The sequence below is a fragment of the Pleurodeles waltl genome, chromosome 4_1 (genome assembly GCF_031143425.1).
Source record: "Pleurodeles waltl isolate 20211129_DDA chromosome 4_1, aPleWal1.hap1.20221129, whole genome shotgun sequence".
Lineage (NCBI taxonomy): Eukaryota > Metazoa > Chordata > Amphibia > Caudata > Salamandridae > Pleurodeles > Pleurodeles waltl.
Genome location: NC_090442.1, coordinates 887,104,072 through 887,123,334, shown reverse-complemented (window position 1 = coordinate 887,123,334; position 19,263 = coordinate 887,104,072). Strand labels below are relative to the sequence as shown.

General features: G+C 43.0%; 1 protein-coding gene across 1 annotated transcript in view; it reads left to right on the top strand.

Annotated features, from left to right (window-relative positions):
• RELN (reelin) overlaps positions 1–19,263 on the top strand; it is a 1,304,886-nt gene that overhangs the window by 1,149,015 nt on the left and 136,608 nt on the right. Inside the window, exons 44-45 of the mRNA XM_069229640.1 lie at positions 14,218–14,476; positions 14,899–15,148. Of these exons, the coding sequence (XP_069085741.1) occupies positions 14,218–14,476; positions 14,899–15,148 (509 nt within the window). The remainder of the gene's footprint in view (positions 1–14,217; positions 14,477–14,898; positions 15,149–19,263) is intronic.

Below are 19,263 nucleotides of genomic sequence, written 5' to 3'. Positions count from 1 at the left end.
AGTGGCCTTGAATGGGTAGAGTGAGGACATCAAAATATTGTATAAAAACGGTTGGAACATGTGTGGAGCACAGCATGACTGAGTTCCATGTGATAATATCATCGATATTACCACAAATAGGTAATTTATGAGCAGTCAATAGCATTCAGAAACAACTATTGAATCCCAATACTAGATGTTGTAAAAAGAACTGTACAGCCAAAGAAAGAGAGAAAAAGGTAATCTTATTGATGGTTTCTTAAGATATCTGGTTAAGAACTGTTTTTGAAAGCACAGAGAAGAGCAACAAACCCAAATTAAAGGAGCTAGAAGGTTTAACATAAATCGAGGCAAATAAATGCCTCTCTATAGATATATGCAAGGGAATCAACAATAAGATATTGCACCCAAGGTAAGAAACCCAACGTTTCTTCATCACCTGTGGTTAGACGTAATGTAATATATGTTTTAAAAAGACAAGTACGAGCGCTGGGTGAAAAACGAAATTCAGGTTGTATTCTACTGAAACGTTAACGTCAGAGAACTCAACCACTGTCTTCCACTGGGATGGTAGTCCATTCATCCCTGCAAGACTCCAAACATGACATGAATACCAAACTTAGTTACAAATTTGTTTATTTTGCTCTATCATAAATGTCACGAGACCTGGGCCTCATATATCAACTACTGACCCCAGTTCTGTTTATTTTTAGTCTAAAACGTCTGCTTTGCTTAGAGGATACATGTAGTTTTATCAAAGGGCATAGTAGCATAGCTGTCTCTGCCGTAGACTGTCTCGTATCATTGATAACTTTTTCGAGTTGCAAATCAGTACCTCTTCTCATTTAGTTTATATGTATCTTTTGCATCAGCATTTTTCTTGCTTATTCTTTCCTCGAATTCGTGAAGTGCCATGAGCCTTTGAAATAGGAAATTATATCGAGATGAAACAGAAAGTACAGTATTCAACTGTACGAGCAGGTGTGAAGAAAAAGTTCGTAATTTATTGTACATTCTTACAAAAATGTTACCTTTTCCTTTGTCTTTCTTCTTTGTTATCGCTTAAAGCAAAATGTTGAAAACCAATCCAGGATTTCCATGGCTGGAATCCTATTTATTGTACAAGAGATGGGTTTGGGATTACCAGCCCTTGTCCATTCTGCTAACGCACAACTTCGAGATGAGCTACTTTTTGTTACCGGATGACACCTTCAAGCTTTTTTTGGATTGAAGTTTGTTCAAGCACTTACGTCTTTCTCAGGTTTCGTCATTTTTTCTTCCTAGGCAGTGGAGCTTCTCCTCAGTATTGCCTTACCAATGAAAATGAGCAGCTTCACTGAGCTAATGTCTTCAATTGGGCCATAAAACTAATGGCATTGGTTCCTCTTACATGGCAACCTGTCTCAAACATAGTCTTTGAGTCTTTGGGGTTGGCTGGTCTGAGTTTGTAGATGATAGGATGTTGCGGGACAGAAGGTCCACAGCAAGGGTGGTTTCTCCAATATTCTGAGGTAACCTTGGCAGTTTGAAATTGTCCATGCACTCACTTGACTCTGTCGTCCCATTCATCATTGCACCTTACCAGGTCAGGCCTGCCACTGTCTCCTAAGCAGACACTTTTCCACTTTCGAAATGAAGATATATCTCTTGTGAACTGATCATTTCCCCGCTGTGTCGAAACCATGGTACCCTGGCACCTGGTCACTAAAAATGAGTTGCTTTTCAAAGAGAAGACAGAACTTCCCCCTCCTTGGTGGTTCTGTACCATTACCCTGTTGCCTGCAGTGATGCTTGACTGTGACAATGTTGGCTGGCTCAGCCGTTATTTTTACTCCTCCTTTTGTAGCTGGCTGCGGGGTCTATCGGGCGCAGCCACCATGTTTGAGCATCAGGGACCACATCTTCAATGGCCAGGCCAAATATGACCTCAGCAGGGGCTCTCCTTGTGCTACTATGAAGTGTTCGCCTGTACGCCCCTAAAAAAATCAGCATTTACTTCTTCGATGTCTTGGTGTTGCTCCAGGCCAATTCTAGTTGCCTTGTTCAGGGTGCCCGTTAGTCTTTCAATGTCTCCATTTGTCTGGGGATAATGAGCAATGAGGTGTTATAATGTTATGAGTTGCCAAGTAGTCCTTGAAGACAGTGCCATCAAATAGGGGTTGGGGAGAAAAGGAAGCAATATCAGTTTATACTGTCTTGGGAAAACCAAACATGGCAAATAGTTTCCCTAACATGTCTCTAATTTACTCAAAAGTGGTGGAAGCCAGTGTCTCTACCACTAAATACTTGGAATATGCCTCTGACCCCACTAGCCTATGGTGTCAATCGGGGAGCGAACCAAAGTCATTGTTGAGGTCTTGCTACAGCCCCTCACTGGAGTCTTCCGCCATGGGGTAGGCTTGTTACTTGACACCACAGGCAGGTCGCTACATGGTCGTCCACTCCAGGAATCACACCTCGTTCTGTAGTATGACTTTTATCTCATTCATTCCTTAGAGTCCTGTGTGAGCAAGGCACACTGTTCATTATTGCAGAGTGCGAGGGATAATTATTTGGTGCCCTTGAAGGAGGACCCCATCGTCCATAATGCTGAGCTCATCCTGAATCTTCCAGAGGGCCGTGAGCTTCCTATTACTTAGGAAGTCTTTCCACTGGTGTGACACAAGAGTGTGGCATGCACGTTATAGGCATAGATCAGATTTCATTCCTTCTGCAATTTCCTGCAGAGTAATCATCTTACGCTACCTCACTGAGCAAACCCACTCCAGGAAGTCATTCTCACCCCTGGCGTCTTCTTGCTTGCAAGGGTGGCAGGATACATAGTCTGACTATTAGTTCACCCTGACTTGTATCCTAATGTGAACTGATATTTCTGGAGTTGAAGAATCCATTTTTCATTCTTGTTTGTAGGTGGTGTGTTGACCTGGCAAAAAGTGGGAATAGGAGTTTGTCATAGGTGATCACCTTAAAGGTATGAGTGAAAATGTGTGCATCAGCATCTGACAGCCAGTGCCTCCTTTTTGTTATGGGCGCAACGTTTCTCTGTGCTGGTGAGTGCTCTGTTTGCTATCGTTGTGTCCGAGTGTTGCACTAATATAGCTCCAAATTCAATGGGGCTGGCATTGACAATCAATTCAGAGTCCTTGGCTGGGTCAAAGTAGGTCATTGCCATGTCCTGCAGGATGGCCTCTTTTATGCTTTGGCATGTCTTCTCTTCTGCCGCACCTCAGAGCTATGTGCCAGATGCTTTGGTGAGCTCTCTTAGTGAGTCGGCCAAGGTGGCTAAGTGGAGGAAGAACCTCCCACAGTAGGCAGTGAGGCCAGGAAGCTTGTCAGTTTAGAAGGAGACTGAGTTGATTCTCCCACTTTGATATTTACCACTTTGGCTGGATTGACTTTGATACTTTCTCCTGAAAATAAATAGCCATAACACTCCACTTCCTGTTGGAGGAATTGTCATTTTGCCTTGTTGAGTGTCAGGCCCATGTCCGTTATCCACTGAAGCGTGGCTGTGAGTTGTCATTGCTATTCCTTAATGGATGATGCGTGAATGAGGAAGTAATCACTGACATTCCAAACTCCATCAAGGCCTGACAGCATCTCCCATATAGCATTTTGAATTACTTCTACCATCTTCGAGATCTAAACATTGAGACAACGGGAATCGTTAGAGACCTATGTGCATTGAGAACTCAGTAATATAGTGACATTTGTCACCCAGCTCTAGCTGTCGAAAACACACGTTCAGGTCATGTGTTGGAAATCAGAGGGCTCTGTTGAAGTTTTTAATCAAGTCATCCATGGTCAGTGTGATGCCTCTCTTTCTATTGGGTAGCCTCACGTCTATGCAAATGTGAACGCATCACGGCTGCTTGGTCTTGTGGGCTACAACCATGTTCAATATCCAGGGCTTGACACCTTCTTGATGGCCCCTAGATCTTCTAGTTTCTGCAGCTTCCACTGCCAGGGGTGGAACGGTATCCTGCGGTGTTTGAGAGCAAACTGGGCAGATGGTTTTATCTATATGTAGGGATACAAATGGTGCTCGCCATTTTCCTAAGCCTCTTAAGATTTGAGGAAACTGCACTTTATCCACATTTCTGGATTGGATAGCTGCAATCGGATTCGTTTGAGTTCCTTTGCTGTGGAGCAGCTGAGCAGCTTCTTGATACCATTGGAGGCAACAAAGAACTTGACATCATATGAGGTGCTTGCATGGTATATTCAAACTTTCCCTCCAGGAGAATAGTTGTCACCCGGGCATGTAAATATATCTTTGTTTTGGTTGCGTGAAGTGGTGGTCTCAGCGGTACAACATCATATTGCTCCTTGCTTATCATTGATGCTCCTGTATCAATCAAGGTATGTCATTGACATTTAATATGAAATCAAGTCTAGGAAAGAAAGCGATCACGATCCACAAATAGGTTTACAATTTTTCCATAGAACCTGGCTTGCAGATGATTCTTTCAGCTCCCTGATATCTATTAATTAATGCAGAGTCAAATGGATTCTGGAATTGTCAATTAAATTAAAGGCACTTGGTACTAAGGATTTCACAACTAAGATATCAATGAACTGGGATACCACTGATAGGACACATCCCTCCATTTGACTAATTGACTGGGATTATTCTTTAAATCAAGTTATGGTTTTTATCTCTTCAAGACTGGGGTCAGCGAAATCTAACTATAAGAATCCACATAACAAGGCAGTATCACACTCGAGAGGGAGTACCAGAGACAACTACGTCACATCTTACTGGAACAATCTACTACACTTCGGGATTCAAAGAGTTAAAAAAAAAGTCTATTCGAAGACATTTCAGGAGCTCCGACACGTCCAACAAAAGGCAGCATGGGCGAATCTGCATCTTGCAATTAGAGCAAATAACTCAAAGCGTTTTTGGACTTTGATTGGTCAATGGCTTGGGTCTTACCGCCCTGCAAATGATCACTTTATCCCATTTGACAAATGGAAGTCGTTAGTTAATGACACATATAGCAAGAAAACTATGTTGTTATACCAAATGCTTACATACTACAAACCGGAGTTTACAATTACTACCAAGGAAATACTAGGGCTAATAAACAAGTTGCGCTCATCTAAAGCCACCTTACCCAATGGAATTCCCAATGACAAGTTAAAAGCCAACCCCGCTCTTTGGGCAGAGGGCCTAAACAAATAGTTTTCTTTTTTTTTACAGTCTGGCCATATTCCTGGATCCTGGAAAAGCACTTTAATACATCTAATTTACTAGAAAGGCCTGGAGAATTACCCCCAAAAATATTGTCTTATCACCCTATTGGGTGCAGAATGGAAGCTCTTTGCCAACCTTTTTTTATCTCACCTATATGATTGGGCTTTTGACAGTAAACCTATCCCTATTAATCAAACTGGATTTTGATCAGGTTTCTCTATTGGCAATAACACCACAGATTTTAAATTGCTAGTGAACAAAACATTGAAAAGGCTCCTACCATTATATGTGTTATATTGATTATTTGCAAGCTTCTGATAAAGCTAACAGGACCAAACTGTGAAGTAAATTAATGAGCTGAGGCATTGATCAAACCTTGTTATATTTTTAACAGCACTGCATGATAACATCTGGATGCAAATTAAGCTTGCAAGGGGAGTATTATTGCCAAGAATATGCATCTCAATGGGCCTAAAACAGGAGTATATTTTAGCACCATTGTATTTGATAATTCGGATGGCCTTGCCCCCAAATTAGGTAATAAGTCCATCAGAGTATGCTGACGATATTGTACTTCCTTTATTAACTCCTAGAGCATTACATACCCAATTGTCGAGGGTATGTGAGCTCAAGCAGTCAAATGATTTGCAGGTCAACTCAGATAAAACCAAAATAATGTCTTTTAGATGCAAAAGGGTATACCCAGGCTTCACACCTGAGAGTTATCCTTTAGAAGAAGTGACACATTATAATTATCTTGGCATAACAACTAACAAGACGTTTACATGGGCAAACCATCTAGCAAATAAACAAATAAAAGTGCAATTAATTACCATTCGCTTCAAAAAATAATTGTATACTTACTGCGGTAGACAATCTCTCTTGCAATTACAGCTCTCAATTGCAAGTTAATTCTGACCCTTTTGCATGCCTCCATGGTTTTTACCATGGAGTTGGACAAGTTATATATTAATACAATTTAGTTGTAACTTGCCCTTCGCCCTTCATCCCCTCATTGTAAGATCCGGTTGGAGTTTGCTTCAAGTTCATTAGACCTAAAATAGACTAGTGCGGTTATAAATTATATATGTGATTGTTTTAACTCTACAGAAGACACATTGAACTATTATATACAGAATGAGTTGCAATCCTTAAGTGATTTTAATTCAATAATGAGTATTGCAGGTATTAGTAAGGTTTTAAGCCAGAATACCTTACCTCCTCTATTGATTTTAACAAAACTTCCATGTTCATCTCAGAAAGGCCTCATTACTCAAGCTATGAAAGCCGCCTCGCAGCAGAAAGATTTAGCCTACTTACAGGTTTACAAACATTCAGACTATACCTCTGATATCTACCTGAACACAGCTCAGGGTTATCTTTCCTGTACCTTAAATCCAGCTTGTAAGGTTAAGTACTTGAGGTTCAGTCTTCTTTATATATCAATCACTTAATTTGAAGGATTGTTGAATAAGAAGTGTCATCCACTAGGACAGTGTCGACTTTGTGGCTACAAGGAAGAATCATTTGAACATATTGGCCCCCATTACAACCTCAGCGGTCTTCTCAAGACCGCTGAGGCAATGGGTGCCAGAATACCGACAGTGTTACCGTCCGCTGGCCCAGTGTAAGTCACATCAACATCGCTGCCGGCTCGCAATAGAGCCGGCGGCAATGTTGATGTGCAGCGGGTTCAGTAGCACCCGTCACGCATTTCACTACCCGAAATTCGGGCAGTGAAATGCGCAATGGGGCTATGCCTGGGGCCCCCTGCACTGCCCATCCCAAGTGCATGGGCAGTGCATGGGCCCCCAGGGGCACCCCAAGTCTCCCTTACTGCCAGCCTTTCCATGGCGGTGTTTACTGCCATGGCCAGACTGGCGGTCGGGGACTCATAATCCCCAGGGCGCACCGCTGCCCTGGGGATTATGACTGCCAGGCAAAAGCCTAGTTCTATAGTGGAGGGGCCGGCGGTATGGCCGTGGCTATTGGGCCACGTTCATAATAGCTGGCAGACCACCACCAGCCTGTTGGCGGTGTTACCACCAGCTTACCGCCGGCCGCCATGGTCGTAATGAGGCCCATTGTGTGTCTGTGTCCATCTTTACTATCTGTGCGAAAAAATGCCTGAAGTCCTCTTTCATAAAGGCAAACTGTAGTACAATTCATGAAGCAATCAGACACTATTTCCGTACTCGTGATTAGGCCTGGGTGGATTTCACGGAGTTCTGGTACGCATAACTCTGCAAAGTGCTGAAAAAACTGCCGTGCCACGCGGTGTTCTGCGAGCGGCGGAGTTTGGGTAAGGTGCGCTGTTTGCTCTGATTTTCAGCGCGGGAATTTCTCCTGCGTTGCAAAATCATCATGAACGGCATCAAGCGGAGTGCCAGAGTGCACTAACTTCTTTTTGCCGCTCGAGTAGATTTTCTAATTGAGTGGCGGCTTCCTCAATGCAAGCAGCAGCTTTATCATCGCGAGCAATCGCGGCCTATCCTGACCTGCAGCGACCGCCCGTGTTCAGAAATCTTCCTTGCGCTCGCCAACTTAGCGATTTCTCTCGCTTAACATTGGAGAGCGTAAGCAAAAACTCCGCTCCGTGTCACTTCGCTAAGTTTTTTCAGAACTCCACACAGAGTGCAGAGTGGGGAAAACCAGCGAGCTCTGCCGGCGGAGCGGAATTCTTCGGCCACCCCTACTTATGATATGCAATTCATTGGGCGTTTGATGACATTTTTAGACTTTGCATATTGTCACTTTGGATAATTTATGTCTTATAAAATCATGGTTGTTATCTTCTATTTTGCAAGTATTTAGGCTGATTTTATTGTATTAGGACTTTAATTGGAATTTTATTATATTGTTGCCATAAACTTTCATTCATTCACTGACATTCCGTTCACCTCAATTTGGCAAGTAGACCTCTATCTCCCACATAGATCCTGGCTCCCAATCTTACATGGGACGAGGAACTAATTATCTCCGTTGACCGCATCTGGGTAGTCAAATGTACCTAGGTCATCCCACTCTGGCGTTGCGAGATCAGGCATTGAGGATATTGCTCGAACACCCCGACAGGCTGGGCTTGGGGAACGCTGCAGCTGGCTACGGCGACTACACCTGCAGGCATTTGCTAAGTGTTTGGGGTGTTGACAGTTGGTGCACGATTTACCTCTTATGATGCAGTCCTGAAGAACACCCATGACATAACCACAATACCCACAAGTTTTCTTTGTTGGTGGTTTTTCAGGCATCATGCTTGGTTGTGCACCTGGTATCTGATCACATTGCAGTGCTGCTACTGACTCCAATTTGACGGGCTTGGAATCACCTTGTTCCGCTTTGGTCATTAGCTTGGAGAACACCATCTCCATCTGTTCCACTCAGTCATTTGAGGGTTCATTCGAGAGTGCAAGTGGTAAAATGTCCTTTAGTTTAATTTCAGGGTGTCCGAGGATGTGGAGCTTCAAATCCCGAGATCTGTAGCCTTACATCAGTTGTGCTCCCACCTTCTTCTGTGAGTTGTTATCAGTACACGTTCTGGCGAGCTAATGCAGCCTGGCATAGAATGCATCAACGAATTCACCTTCCCGCTGGCGAGCTTGGCAGAGTTTAAAATACTCGAAATCAGGGTTCATTTGGGGATTGAAATGTTAGTTTAGTGGTGCAACATCTTTCTCATACTCGTGGTCACCATCAGTGTCCAGTATGTTACTCAAAAAGTGGAATATTTCCTACCTCGCATAACGAAGTGGTAACAACTTTTAAATTATTAATCAGTTTCCCTCGTGGCCTTCATATAACTATTTAATATGGCAATCTAAACACACCAGCGGGGGGGTTAGAGTCGCAGGGTTACTTAGTTTTCTGATCGGGGAAAGCAGATTTCTTCCCATAGGGTGAGAGGCACCACACCATTAGAGGACCCCAGGGGCTGCTGTGTCTCACAGCGGTGCCTTGTGCACTTTGCCTCAGACGGCTTCCTCATTTCCTCGTGCTTTACTCATGGCTGGAGAGTGTCAACAGGTCAGTGACATGTTTTACTGGGAGGTGCAATGGGATGTCGCCACGCAGGCACAGTGAGATGCAGCAGGTCTGTTGATTTTGGTACTCCATTCTGAAGGCGCAGCCATGCTACCATTGTTCACCTGTGGCACCACCGTGATGAGGTTCAGGAGATGAGCAGCTTTGGCAGGCAGGTGAAGCTGTGTTTGCTGCAGGACGTATATATAAGCGAAGGCTGCACCTGGCCAATTTTCCAGATCCGGGTCTCTCAGGTCTTGCTGGTTTAGGCCTGACACGTGTCAAGCATCTTTGCCCTTTTTTCATGTGCAAGATGCGCTTTGGAGGAGAGGCATGGGCAGTGCTCCTTGTCGCCAGTGTGTCTGTTTCCTTATCCCACACGTCGCTCACGCAAAGACGGGGGTGGCGACACTGAGATCTGCTGGAGATCTTGTCCAGACCATCCAAGCATGGCTCTGCTTTAACTTTATTGAACTCCTAGATGTCTCGCCCGGCATGAGGATGACGTGGATTTGTGTCGTACGATTGCCCTCTCCTGATTGCATCTGTGTCTCATAACACACTACGACCAGCTCTATGTTGGCATTCTGCATGCAGGTCCAAGTGAAGCCTTCTGCAGTTTTATTTTGAAAGAGTCCTTTACCATGCAGACACTCTTCAGAGGCTCTGGAGTGAGCGCTGAGTGGGTTTAAAACAAATGTGGCTACCAGCAAACTCTACATTAGTGTTAGTGTTGAATATTCATTTGGAAAGGAAGGGGTGGGTAAGGCCCAGTTGGTTAACCAGAAAGGTGAAAAGATTTTTCAGTCGGAAAGGTTGACAAAATTAAAAATTAATGTGTTACACCAAATTAGAGCAGAAAGTAAAGATCTTTTGTGATGCAAACATATTTTTTTTTATAAATGGGGTTCATTGGGTCTGTATTCATCGCAATCACACTCATCCTTCTTGACATGAATATGGACACACAGAAGATTCTAACTAGTTTTCATTTTGGCAGAATGCCTGGCCGGACGGCGGTGCAGCTGAACCCGTCGCGCAGATCACTGCCTGTATATCGGGCAGTGACCTGCACGACGGGCCACTGCACAGGGGCCATTGCCCCTGTCCATGCCAAGTGCATGGGCAGTGGAGGGGCCCACAGGGGGGCCCCAGAGCACCCCTTCCGCCAGCCTTTCCCTGGCAGGGAAACCCACCAGGGAAAGGCTGGGGGATTTGGGATCATTACCCGAGGGACGGCAGCGCTGCCCTGTCGGATAATGATGGCGTCCACCGCCAGGCTGCCTGTCGGAGACAGCCTGGCGGTGGGTGAAGGCCGCCTACGGCTTCATTATGTGGCGGTGTAGGCCGCCATGCCGGATGGCGGGATTTCCCGCCACGGCCGGCATGGCGACCCACACCGCCACGTACATAATGAGGGCCTTAGTGGTAATTCATTTTTTCAGAAAGTGCCTAAAATGGGCAGATGCTATCTGGTACTGAGTACCCTTACTTCCTTAATTTGAAAGGGAGAGGACAACGCTTCTCTGCAGCAGTAATACTTTTTAATGGGAGAGTACGTTCACTTCGGTGTGGCAAACAGCTACTTTGAGATAGTGACCACCTGCACTTTCATGTTTACACTTCAGTCACTGCTTTCAGGAAAACATTTCCTGACGTTTAAGGAGATCACGGCTGTCTGCAAAAGTATTGGTGGGCCTAGATGTTGAGCAACGTAAATTTAGGCTCCATCTTTTATACATAATTTATGTTTTTTTATCGTGTAACCTGTACATATTTAATGTGTTTAATTTCATTAATTTGTGTGTTTTACCTTAAAATTGTATTAGACCATCACTTTTGAGCGTTTAAAAAAATCACATGTAGTTCTACGGATTTGAATGGTAAGCAGTGTAACCACATTTACTGAAATATTTACACTTAACAATAACGATAGAAGTACTAAAAAGTTCTGATACAGTAATGTGCTGCCATTTTGTTTGTCGAGTTATCTTGGCTTGGCGTTAGGCCTTAGCTGAGCATTGCACACGTAAAGTTTGCCAGTATGCTGGGGTTTTTCCCCTGTAGGTAAGTTATCAGTTAGCTAGAGAAAGGTGAGGGTGAAAGGAGTTTCCTGTAATTGGCAAACTAGGAGAATGAGCAGATGTGTACCTAATTGTCTGAGGGTGGGAGTTTAGGGGGTTTACCGAACAGCATGTTGGCTCTCATGGGATGTTTCTCCTGACGGTGGGAATGAGATATGGATATTCTAAAACCTTCAATTGTGTTTTTAACTGGTGGTCCATAGTTAGTCAGAGCAGATCTTACCCTGACTCTGCTGGGTTTCCCCGAGTGGAAGGCTTTATGCTAGATACTCTTTTATTTCCTCCGAATGCCTGCTGAAGTTCCCCTTATGCTAACACCTCCTTCTCTTTCCCTTTAGAAATTCCCAACTCCTTTGCATTGCTTAATTTAGAAAGGGTGAGTTTCTTTCATAATACTGAAATTTAAAATAGCTGAGAATTTCAATATTTTGGCCGTAGTGATATATTTCCTTCGCTATTGCCAATTTTGCTGATTTGTGATTTGACAAATTCTTGGAAAATTAAACTTTATGGTTGAATACCATCCTCTCTGGTATTGTGGAGCCACATTGGTTTCACTGGAATTGAAATGCATTACCGATTGTAGCTCCCTCTCAACTCTTCAATAATCAAAGATCCATATGACCAGTGGGGTTACTCTTTAATGATTTTACCAAGAGATTGAGATTTAAATATCCCCACTTCATCAGACGTATGGAAGGAGTCATGATGCACTCTCATGACGTTTAGGCCAATTATGCAAAGTGTGCACAACTTGCCATCTTGTAAATTCCACATGAAGGCATAGAAGAGAGTATTCCAAGGCAGTTTCACAAGTGTCCAGGGATACACATTAAAGTGAAAGTGAACATTCACTTCACAGTGGTATTCACAAATCTCTGGTACATATTTACTGCTCTTACCCGAGCACCTAAATTACCCCTTAATGAACCTGGCAGGACTTATGCAGATAATTTACTCAATTGCACCAACCTGTGCAAGTTTCATAGGACAAGTATAGAAACTGGTGGCACGTATCAGGAAATGATTTATTTTCAGGAGAAAAATATTTTTAAAATAAGTATTATTTTCCCTAACCTAAAAAGAATGTAACAATTTAATGACGTATTATCAAACATTCACCAGTTCCAAGGCCTCTCGCTGCTACCTTTCTGTAGAGGGTCTTTCTGCAGTTATAGGGCTACCCACATGGGTCTTCCATGAGGGTTGTCTACAGATTTGCCCCAGCTCGATTGCCTGTGCAAAACATAATGGAGAATGACTGGAGTCCCCAATGGTCCTACCGTTTGGGGAGTGAGTCCTGTAAGCAAAAACCTGTGCAATTGATATAAATGTTGATTTCTCTGCAGGGTGCACCACGGTGCTGGCTAGTGTCTTTCAACACTTAACCTAATCTGGGTGAGCACACATTATGCTTGTGAATACCTTTCAGTTACTCAGGCAGTTTACGAAACAGCATTTACACATGGGCATTAAAGAAATGCCTGTGCATTCCCATTGTGTGGTAGTCATGAGAGACTTATGCAGATCTCCCCATGCCCGTGAGACCAGTGGATTCTTTTGTACGATAGGCCTGCATAAATTAAAAATCCCAGGAATGTGACACTACGAGAACTAACCCTATTTAAGGATCAGGGATCACTTGACCTTTAAAAGCAGATCCTTAATAAAATATTATATTGTATGGCTAACATTATTTGAAATTGTTTGCTCTCATTTGAGAAGAAGTTGAAAACTTTTCTTACTCTCTTTGTATTCTGCGTAACATTTGATTGTGGTTTTTGCTCAGCTGTTGGTATATTTGAGAATGGTAAAGTTAGGCTTAAGTTTGTGGTTAGGCCTATGACTAAATTTAGGGAAAAGGGTGAGGCAGCCTTAGGTTTAGTGTCATGGGCTGGACTTGGGTGTGTCTGACATCGGAAGGCCTACCACCTCTTTCTATTAAAGTTGACTCCAGGTTGTTGAAACAGGGCATGAAATCTAGAGAGAGAACCAGAATGGATGGGCAAACACTTTAGAAGAGAAAAAAATGGAAACGAGAATAAGACATTCTAAACTAGGCCAACAGACCAGAGCAGGTTCAGCAATACAGGCAATGCTGATGAGAACTGTGTATAGACACATGGAAGAGGAAAATAGGCTGGGAATCCTTCAGAATGAGCAGCATACAAACAACACATTGCAAAGGACTGAACAGTTCACTCAGTTTTCTACATATAGCATAAAAGAAGAGCTTTATCTAAATGAGGAACAAAGAAAGCAGGAACTATTTGTCAGCCATTAAGGGCTAGAACTGCTGATTTATCTAAGTAAAACTAAACACCTAACATGGATTCTCATAAGTTAAATGCCTGCATTAAATTGCCCGTACATAGTACAGCACTTCTTAACAAGAGGTCTACATCCTCTGCCTGATGTCCAGCACTCCTGAGCCACACTAGGTGGTCTTGAAATTCCCCAAATATGGCAGCCACAATGAAAAAAGCATGGCAAGCCTTTGGCTAAACTATCCAACAGCAAGGCCATTGCAGCAACACCCCGTTTAAAGCTGGCACAGAATGTGATGCGCAGTTCCAGCCATCTGGGCCTTTCCACTGAAGGCTCCAGACTAAGAGATGCTAGAAATTAATTTCATCATGTCCCCAGATTGGTACGATGAGCATACTAGCATGCGCACAGCATCTTCTCTGACCCCACCGTACATCTTCCATGTGTGGTGAAAAACTCATTGGAGCACCCGCAATTGAACCTTGCAAGCCATTAAATGTCGGGCTGCTGCTAGGTTGAGATTGAGAGTGATTGATCAGGAGTAATAATATAGATATTCACAAGGTGAGTGGTGCAGATGTAATGGCCAGTTTTTTTGGTATACACAATCACAGTGAACGTACGTATATGTCGCAAATTTTTTACAATGTGTTTCTCTTCTGCTAGGTTTGTTCAGTTTTTCATGCGCCTGGGATGCAGTAAAGGGGCTCCAGACCCCAGAAGCCAGCCTGTACTTTTACAATTCTCGCTTAACGGTGGCCTTTCATGGAGCATCCTTCAGGAATTCCTGTTCAGCAACTCCAGCAACGTCGGCAGGTACATTGCCCTAGAGATTCCCTTGAAAGCCCGTTCTAGCTCTACACGCCTGCGCTGGTGGCAGCCTTCTGAGAACGGACACTTTTACAGCCCATGGGTAATTGATCAGGTAAGCTGTCCTCTCCGCATCCCATTGAAAACCATTGAGGGTATGATTGTAGTGCATGATTATTTCACTGTGTTCTTTTATTTACCTCTACCAAAAATAGCTTACAAGACGAGTAGTTGTAATTAATGTTACAATCAAGCATAATATCAATGTAATTATACAGCTCATTGTATTTGTGTAGACATGTGTTAGTTGACTTGTAGAGAATTAACATGTATTGGTCTTAAAGAAAGGTGAAAAGCAGCATGCTTGAATTCAAGATAAAGAAAATTGAGACACTGTGACCATCTGATGATTCTCAGTTCTCGGATGTTGTGAAGTTAGTTTGCAATTCTATTCATTATTTGTAATTGCCCTATTATAATCCTGGTCCATAACGCTCATAAGTGTATCAGTGAAGGTTCTTTTTTACTACTTTTTAGATTCTTATTGGTGGGAACATTTCTGGTAATACTGTTCTGGAAGATGACTTTACCACATTGGATAACAGGAAGTGGCTGCTTCATCCTGGTGGGACCAAAATGCCTGTGTGTGGTTCTACAGGGGAGGCTCTGGTCTTCATCGAGAAGGCTAGCACCCGCTACGTTGTTACTACTGACATTGTCGTGAATGAAGAATCTTTCATTCAAATGGACTTTGCTGCCTCTTGCTCTGTCACAGATTCGTGTTATGGTAGGTCTTGAGGTCTTGGAACATTCCACTTTTGCTGTTATGTATGGTGTTATGGTTGCAGTGTCATGCCATGTCATGTCATCTCCTATTATGCCATGTGATCTCCTGTTATGTCATGTAACGTCATATTATGTTTTTTATCACTGCATTGCAGGCATCCCGAATGTGCTGTATTAGGGTGTGGAGGTGATAGACTTGATCTAATGTCCAGAAATCAGTAACTGGTTGCCAGTCAGGGTCCATAGCTTCACTAGACCCTGACACTGCCAGTCAGTTTAATTATAATGAACCCTAAACAGAAAAGCTTTCCATACCCACCCTAAATGGCCTTCCTCCCTTGGTGTCATATGGAAGGAGTTCCAGAGATAGAGACCACACTCAAAGAGAGAATGTAATACCAATAAATGCAAAAAAGAAAAACCAAGCCAGCAAGCCTTCTGATCTACTCACCCAGGATCTAGAACTACATCCACAAATCCATCAGGACTGCTCAAACCGTGCTCTAATTAGAAGAGCTGAAGACACACCTTTTTAAAGAACACTAAATAAAAATGAATTAATAGACCACTTCCACTCTCAGAACCTAGCTGTCCTTCCAGCCACTCGCTGATTGTAGCTCTACCCTTCACCTTCTACTGCCTTTTGGCTTGTTTCACATCATACCGATAGCATATTCATGAATACAGTACATAAATATACTTTTTTTGAAGCAGCCAGGTTGATTGAAGGGGCTGAGAAGGGAAAATAATGATCTGATAGTTAATGTTTGAGGAAGATTTTGCTTATGCATAAAGACACCATATCCCGAGTGGGCCAGCACCTTAAAGTTCATCCTGGCCACCATAAGCAGTCCATGCCGATAAGACATTTCTGGAGAGAGCCTGTCTTGCGGCTTAAGTTTGAAAATGTCTACACCTAACAGCAGCAGGCTGCCATTGTGGTTTGATAATGTGCAAAGAAAACCATAGACCTACAAAGGATTCTCACTAAAGTCATGGCCAGTTTGGTCTGAAGACCCAGGTAATCCATGGAACTCCTTGCAAAATGAAGGTGAAAATTCCCAGCCTTTATCACTTCAGCTATTTTTATGGCCAACTAGGGACCTGCACCCAGCCCCATTCCCCAAATTCATCAGTGTTGCCATAGCTCTATAGTAGGGGCTCAATGACGTAGATCATTGAAGATGAATTCCGCCTTATACTTAAGGTTCAACCTATCTAGAAACCACTGGTAGATGGTAAACATAGGAGGAAAAGAAGGGAGGCCCTTGGGAAATCCCACGATTAATATCAAACATGGAGAAGAAATGCAGACCAAGGTTGGACCATCTACTCGCTTTCTAAACAGATGGGCTAAAGCGATTCTTTGAAACTCGGCCAGCAATCCCTGCCACTGTCCCTGGCCAACAAGCTCATCAGGACTGCTGCCCGCAACTTAACTTCCCCGGTTGATTTCACCCCTAAATGCAACTAGTACAGCCAATGTTATTGATATAGAAGTGTTTAAAATAGCTTCGTATCAAAAGAGTACACAGTGCAAACAGATTTTTTCATTGGTGGATCAATGACGATTAAAAAAATGGGGCTAAGAAACAGCGAGTCATCACCAACCAATGCACCTTTCACTTTCCAGGGTGCTCACTCTCCATGCAAACCTAATTTCTCTAATTCTAAATGTAAAACTGTGATTTACATTCAAGGCCTTTAGATGCACTAATTGTAAATGTCGTCTTCCGAACTATTATTCAAAATATCGATAAGAACTATGTATTTTATTATCTTAATCATTCACGACCCAGCTATGCTGCCACTGAACTCCTACAACTCATTCCAGACTGTGGGCAGACTATGGCATTCTGATTAAAAAGTGAAACAGAAGAATAGCCTTTGCCTGACTTTTAAGTATGAAACGCTTCAAGGACACAGCTTGATAGGTACAAGGTGTATCTTTAATTTCCTTGTGACTACCCCAACTTAAAGCCATAACAGCAACACATAGAGAACATTTGTTGTGCCTATCACGTATGTAGGGCTTACCTATCTGCAGGTGGAGGCTGTCATACAATGTCATCTTTGTGTATAGTAATTGTCCAATAAATGCGACAGCATACAACAGAAATAAATATTTGTTCTTATGAAAATTTCTCTAGGTGTCCGCAAATATTTTTTTATTCGCATTTTTTATTTTTTAAGAAAAAGTATATGATAAAAGCGAATGAGTAATGGAGATAAATAAATACTGCATTACAGCCTCAGCTGTTACGATCTCTTTAATTTAGATAGCCCCTTCACATTGCGTGGCGTTTGAGTCCACGATGAAGGTGGGAATACAGATGATTGGCTGTCAGTGGTTATTGACTGACAGTGGCTGGATTGCTGGCGATGCTCAGTGTTTAGTTTTTCTGCGTGCCCAAGCTGCTTCTGAGATGGTTGTGCTGTGGGTAGGGATCACTGGGTGCAATGCTTGCGAGTGTTTAGCACAGTGGAGTGGTGATGAGCAAGGCTCTGGGGGATTCCCAGAAAACAAGGTGTCTTTGTGTGGTTCAGATGTGTTTGGGCATTGTGTTGCACACAGAGGGATTTACAGAGAACAAAAAACTCTTTGACAGTGGTGGAAAATGTGGTGGTTTGAGTGAAGTGTGCCCTTAGGAATGTGGCTTGCAGAGAGTTTGTATCCATTTTTTGCATTGCTTTTTGCATAATACAGTGTGTCTGGAAATGAGTGACCACTAGAAGCCAATGTTTCCCTTGGTCTTATAAGGTGGAAGACGTATGTCTTTACCATTGAGTTTATTGAGGAATGGGTGAGAGCTCCTATTCCATGTGTATGCCTGGGATTTTGAGGCAAACGGGTTGTGAGAAGTCTTGAATGGGGTATTTTTCTGCTGTGTGAGGGTTTAGTTTGAGTTGGGTGGGAGGCATCCGGTGCTCAACTACAAACATGCATCTCATAAGGATGGCAGAATCTGTGTAGAACGTTTAGCTGATTTTGGAATTGATTTGGGTATAGTTGGCATAATTGTGGCATGTCTTTGAATCATTAGAAGTGGGGTACTGAAGGCTTGGCCTAAAAGAGAGCAGGACAGTGCATTACTTCTGAAATGCAGTTTCCCTAACTAAACGTGAGTGAGGATGTGTGGAGAGTTGAAAAGACCTTGCACCAGGATGTATAGATGGATGACTGTGCTCTGCAAATCCTGGTGTTTGTGACATCATGCTTTATCCTCTCACCATATTTTCCTTTGGTAGCTTAAGTACTTTCCAATGCTTACAGTACTTGTTCTGAGAAAGTGAAGTGCCTAACCCTTTCAGGCAGCCCAAAGAAATACATGATGAGATGTTTCCTGGTCTCTACTTCCCTGAGGTGCAGTGCAAGTCTGTGTATTTAAAGTAAAACACAGGTACACATCCAGTTAACGTTTCATGCCGAAGTAGCTTTCTAAGTGTAATTAGAAGCACATGTCTAAGGTGAAGATGCAGCTCAGCTCCCTACATGGCCACACGGTGTACCCTTGGCAAAGTCTATGAAGCCAGGAGGTGTAACCTTGTGGTCAAAGTATCAATGCTTGCGTCATGAGATGTGAACACCACTGGCGCTCTCTGGCGTATGTGGCCACTGACAAACCACTTCTGTCTCCCCCACTACGGCGGCCTTAGCTGCATAACTGCACATCAGTATTGTCTAGGGACACTGACCCTGACACTAAACACAATTAATTACTACTTATCGAAAAGGAAGCTGTTTTCTGGACTTTGGGACTACAGATGGTCATGGCTCAACATGTTTCTGCCAGATTCCACAAATTACATTTTATCATGTTTGAAACATTGCAAGTTAAATGATCAAGTCTTCAAAATATATTTTGGAACTAACGGCTTTCCATAGTCAAAAAAGAAAAGGGGAGGCACAGCGCCTTCTGTATTGCAATTTTATCCAGTGTCATGGCTGACATTACTGCATTCTGTAAGCCAGTTCTGCATCCGAAGACCTTCTTTGTGAGCATGATTAGGCATGGTTTCTACTCATCTCTCTTGCATCGTTAGACTTGTCCACTCTTACTCATCTTCCTGTACGTTTTCATATAGTACTGTGTTCCAAGTTTTTTTTACATTTAC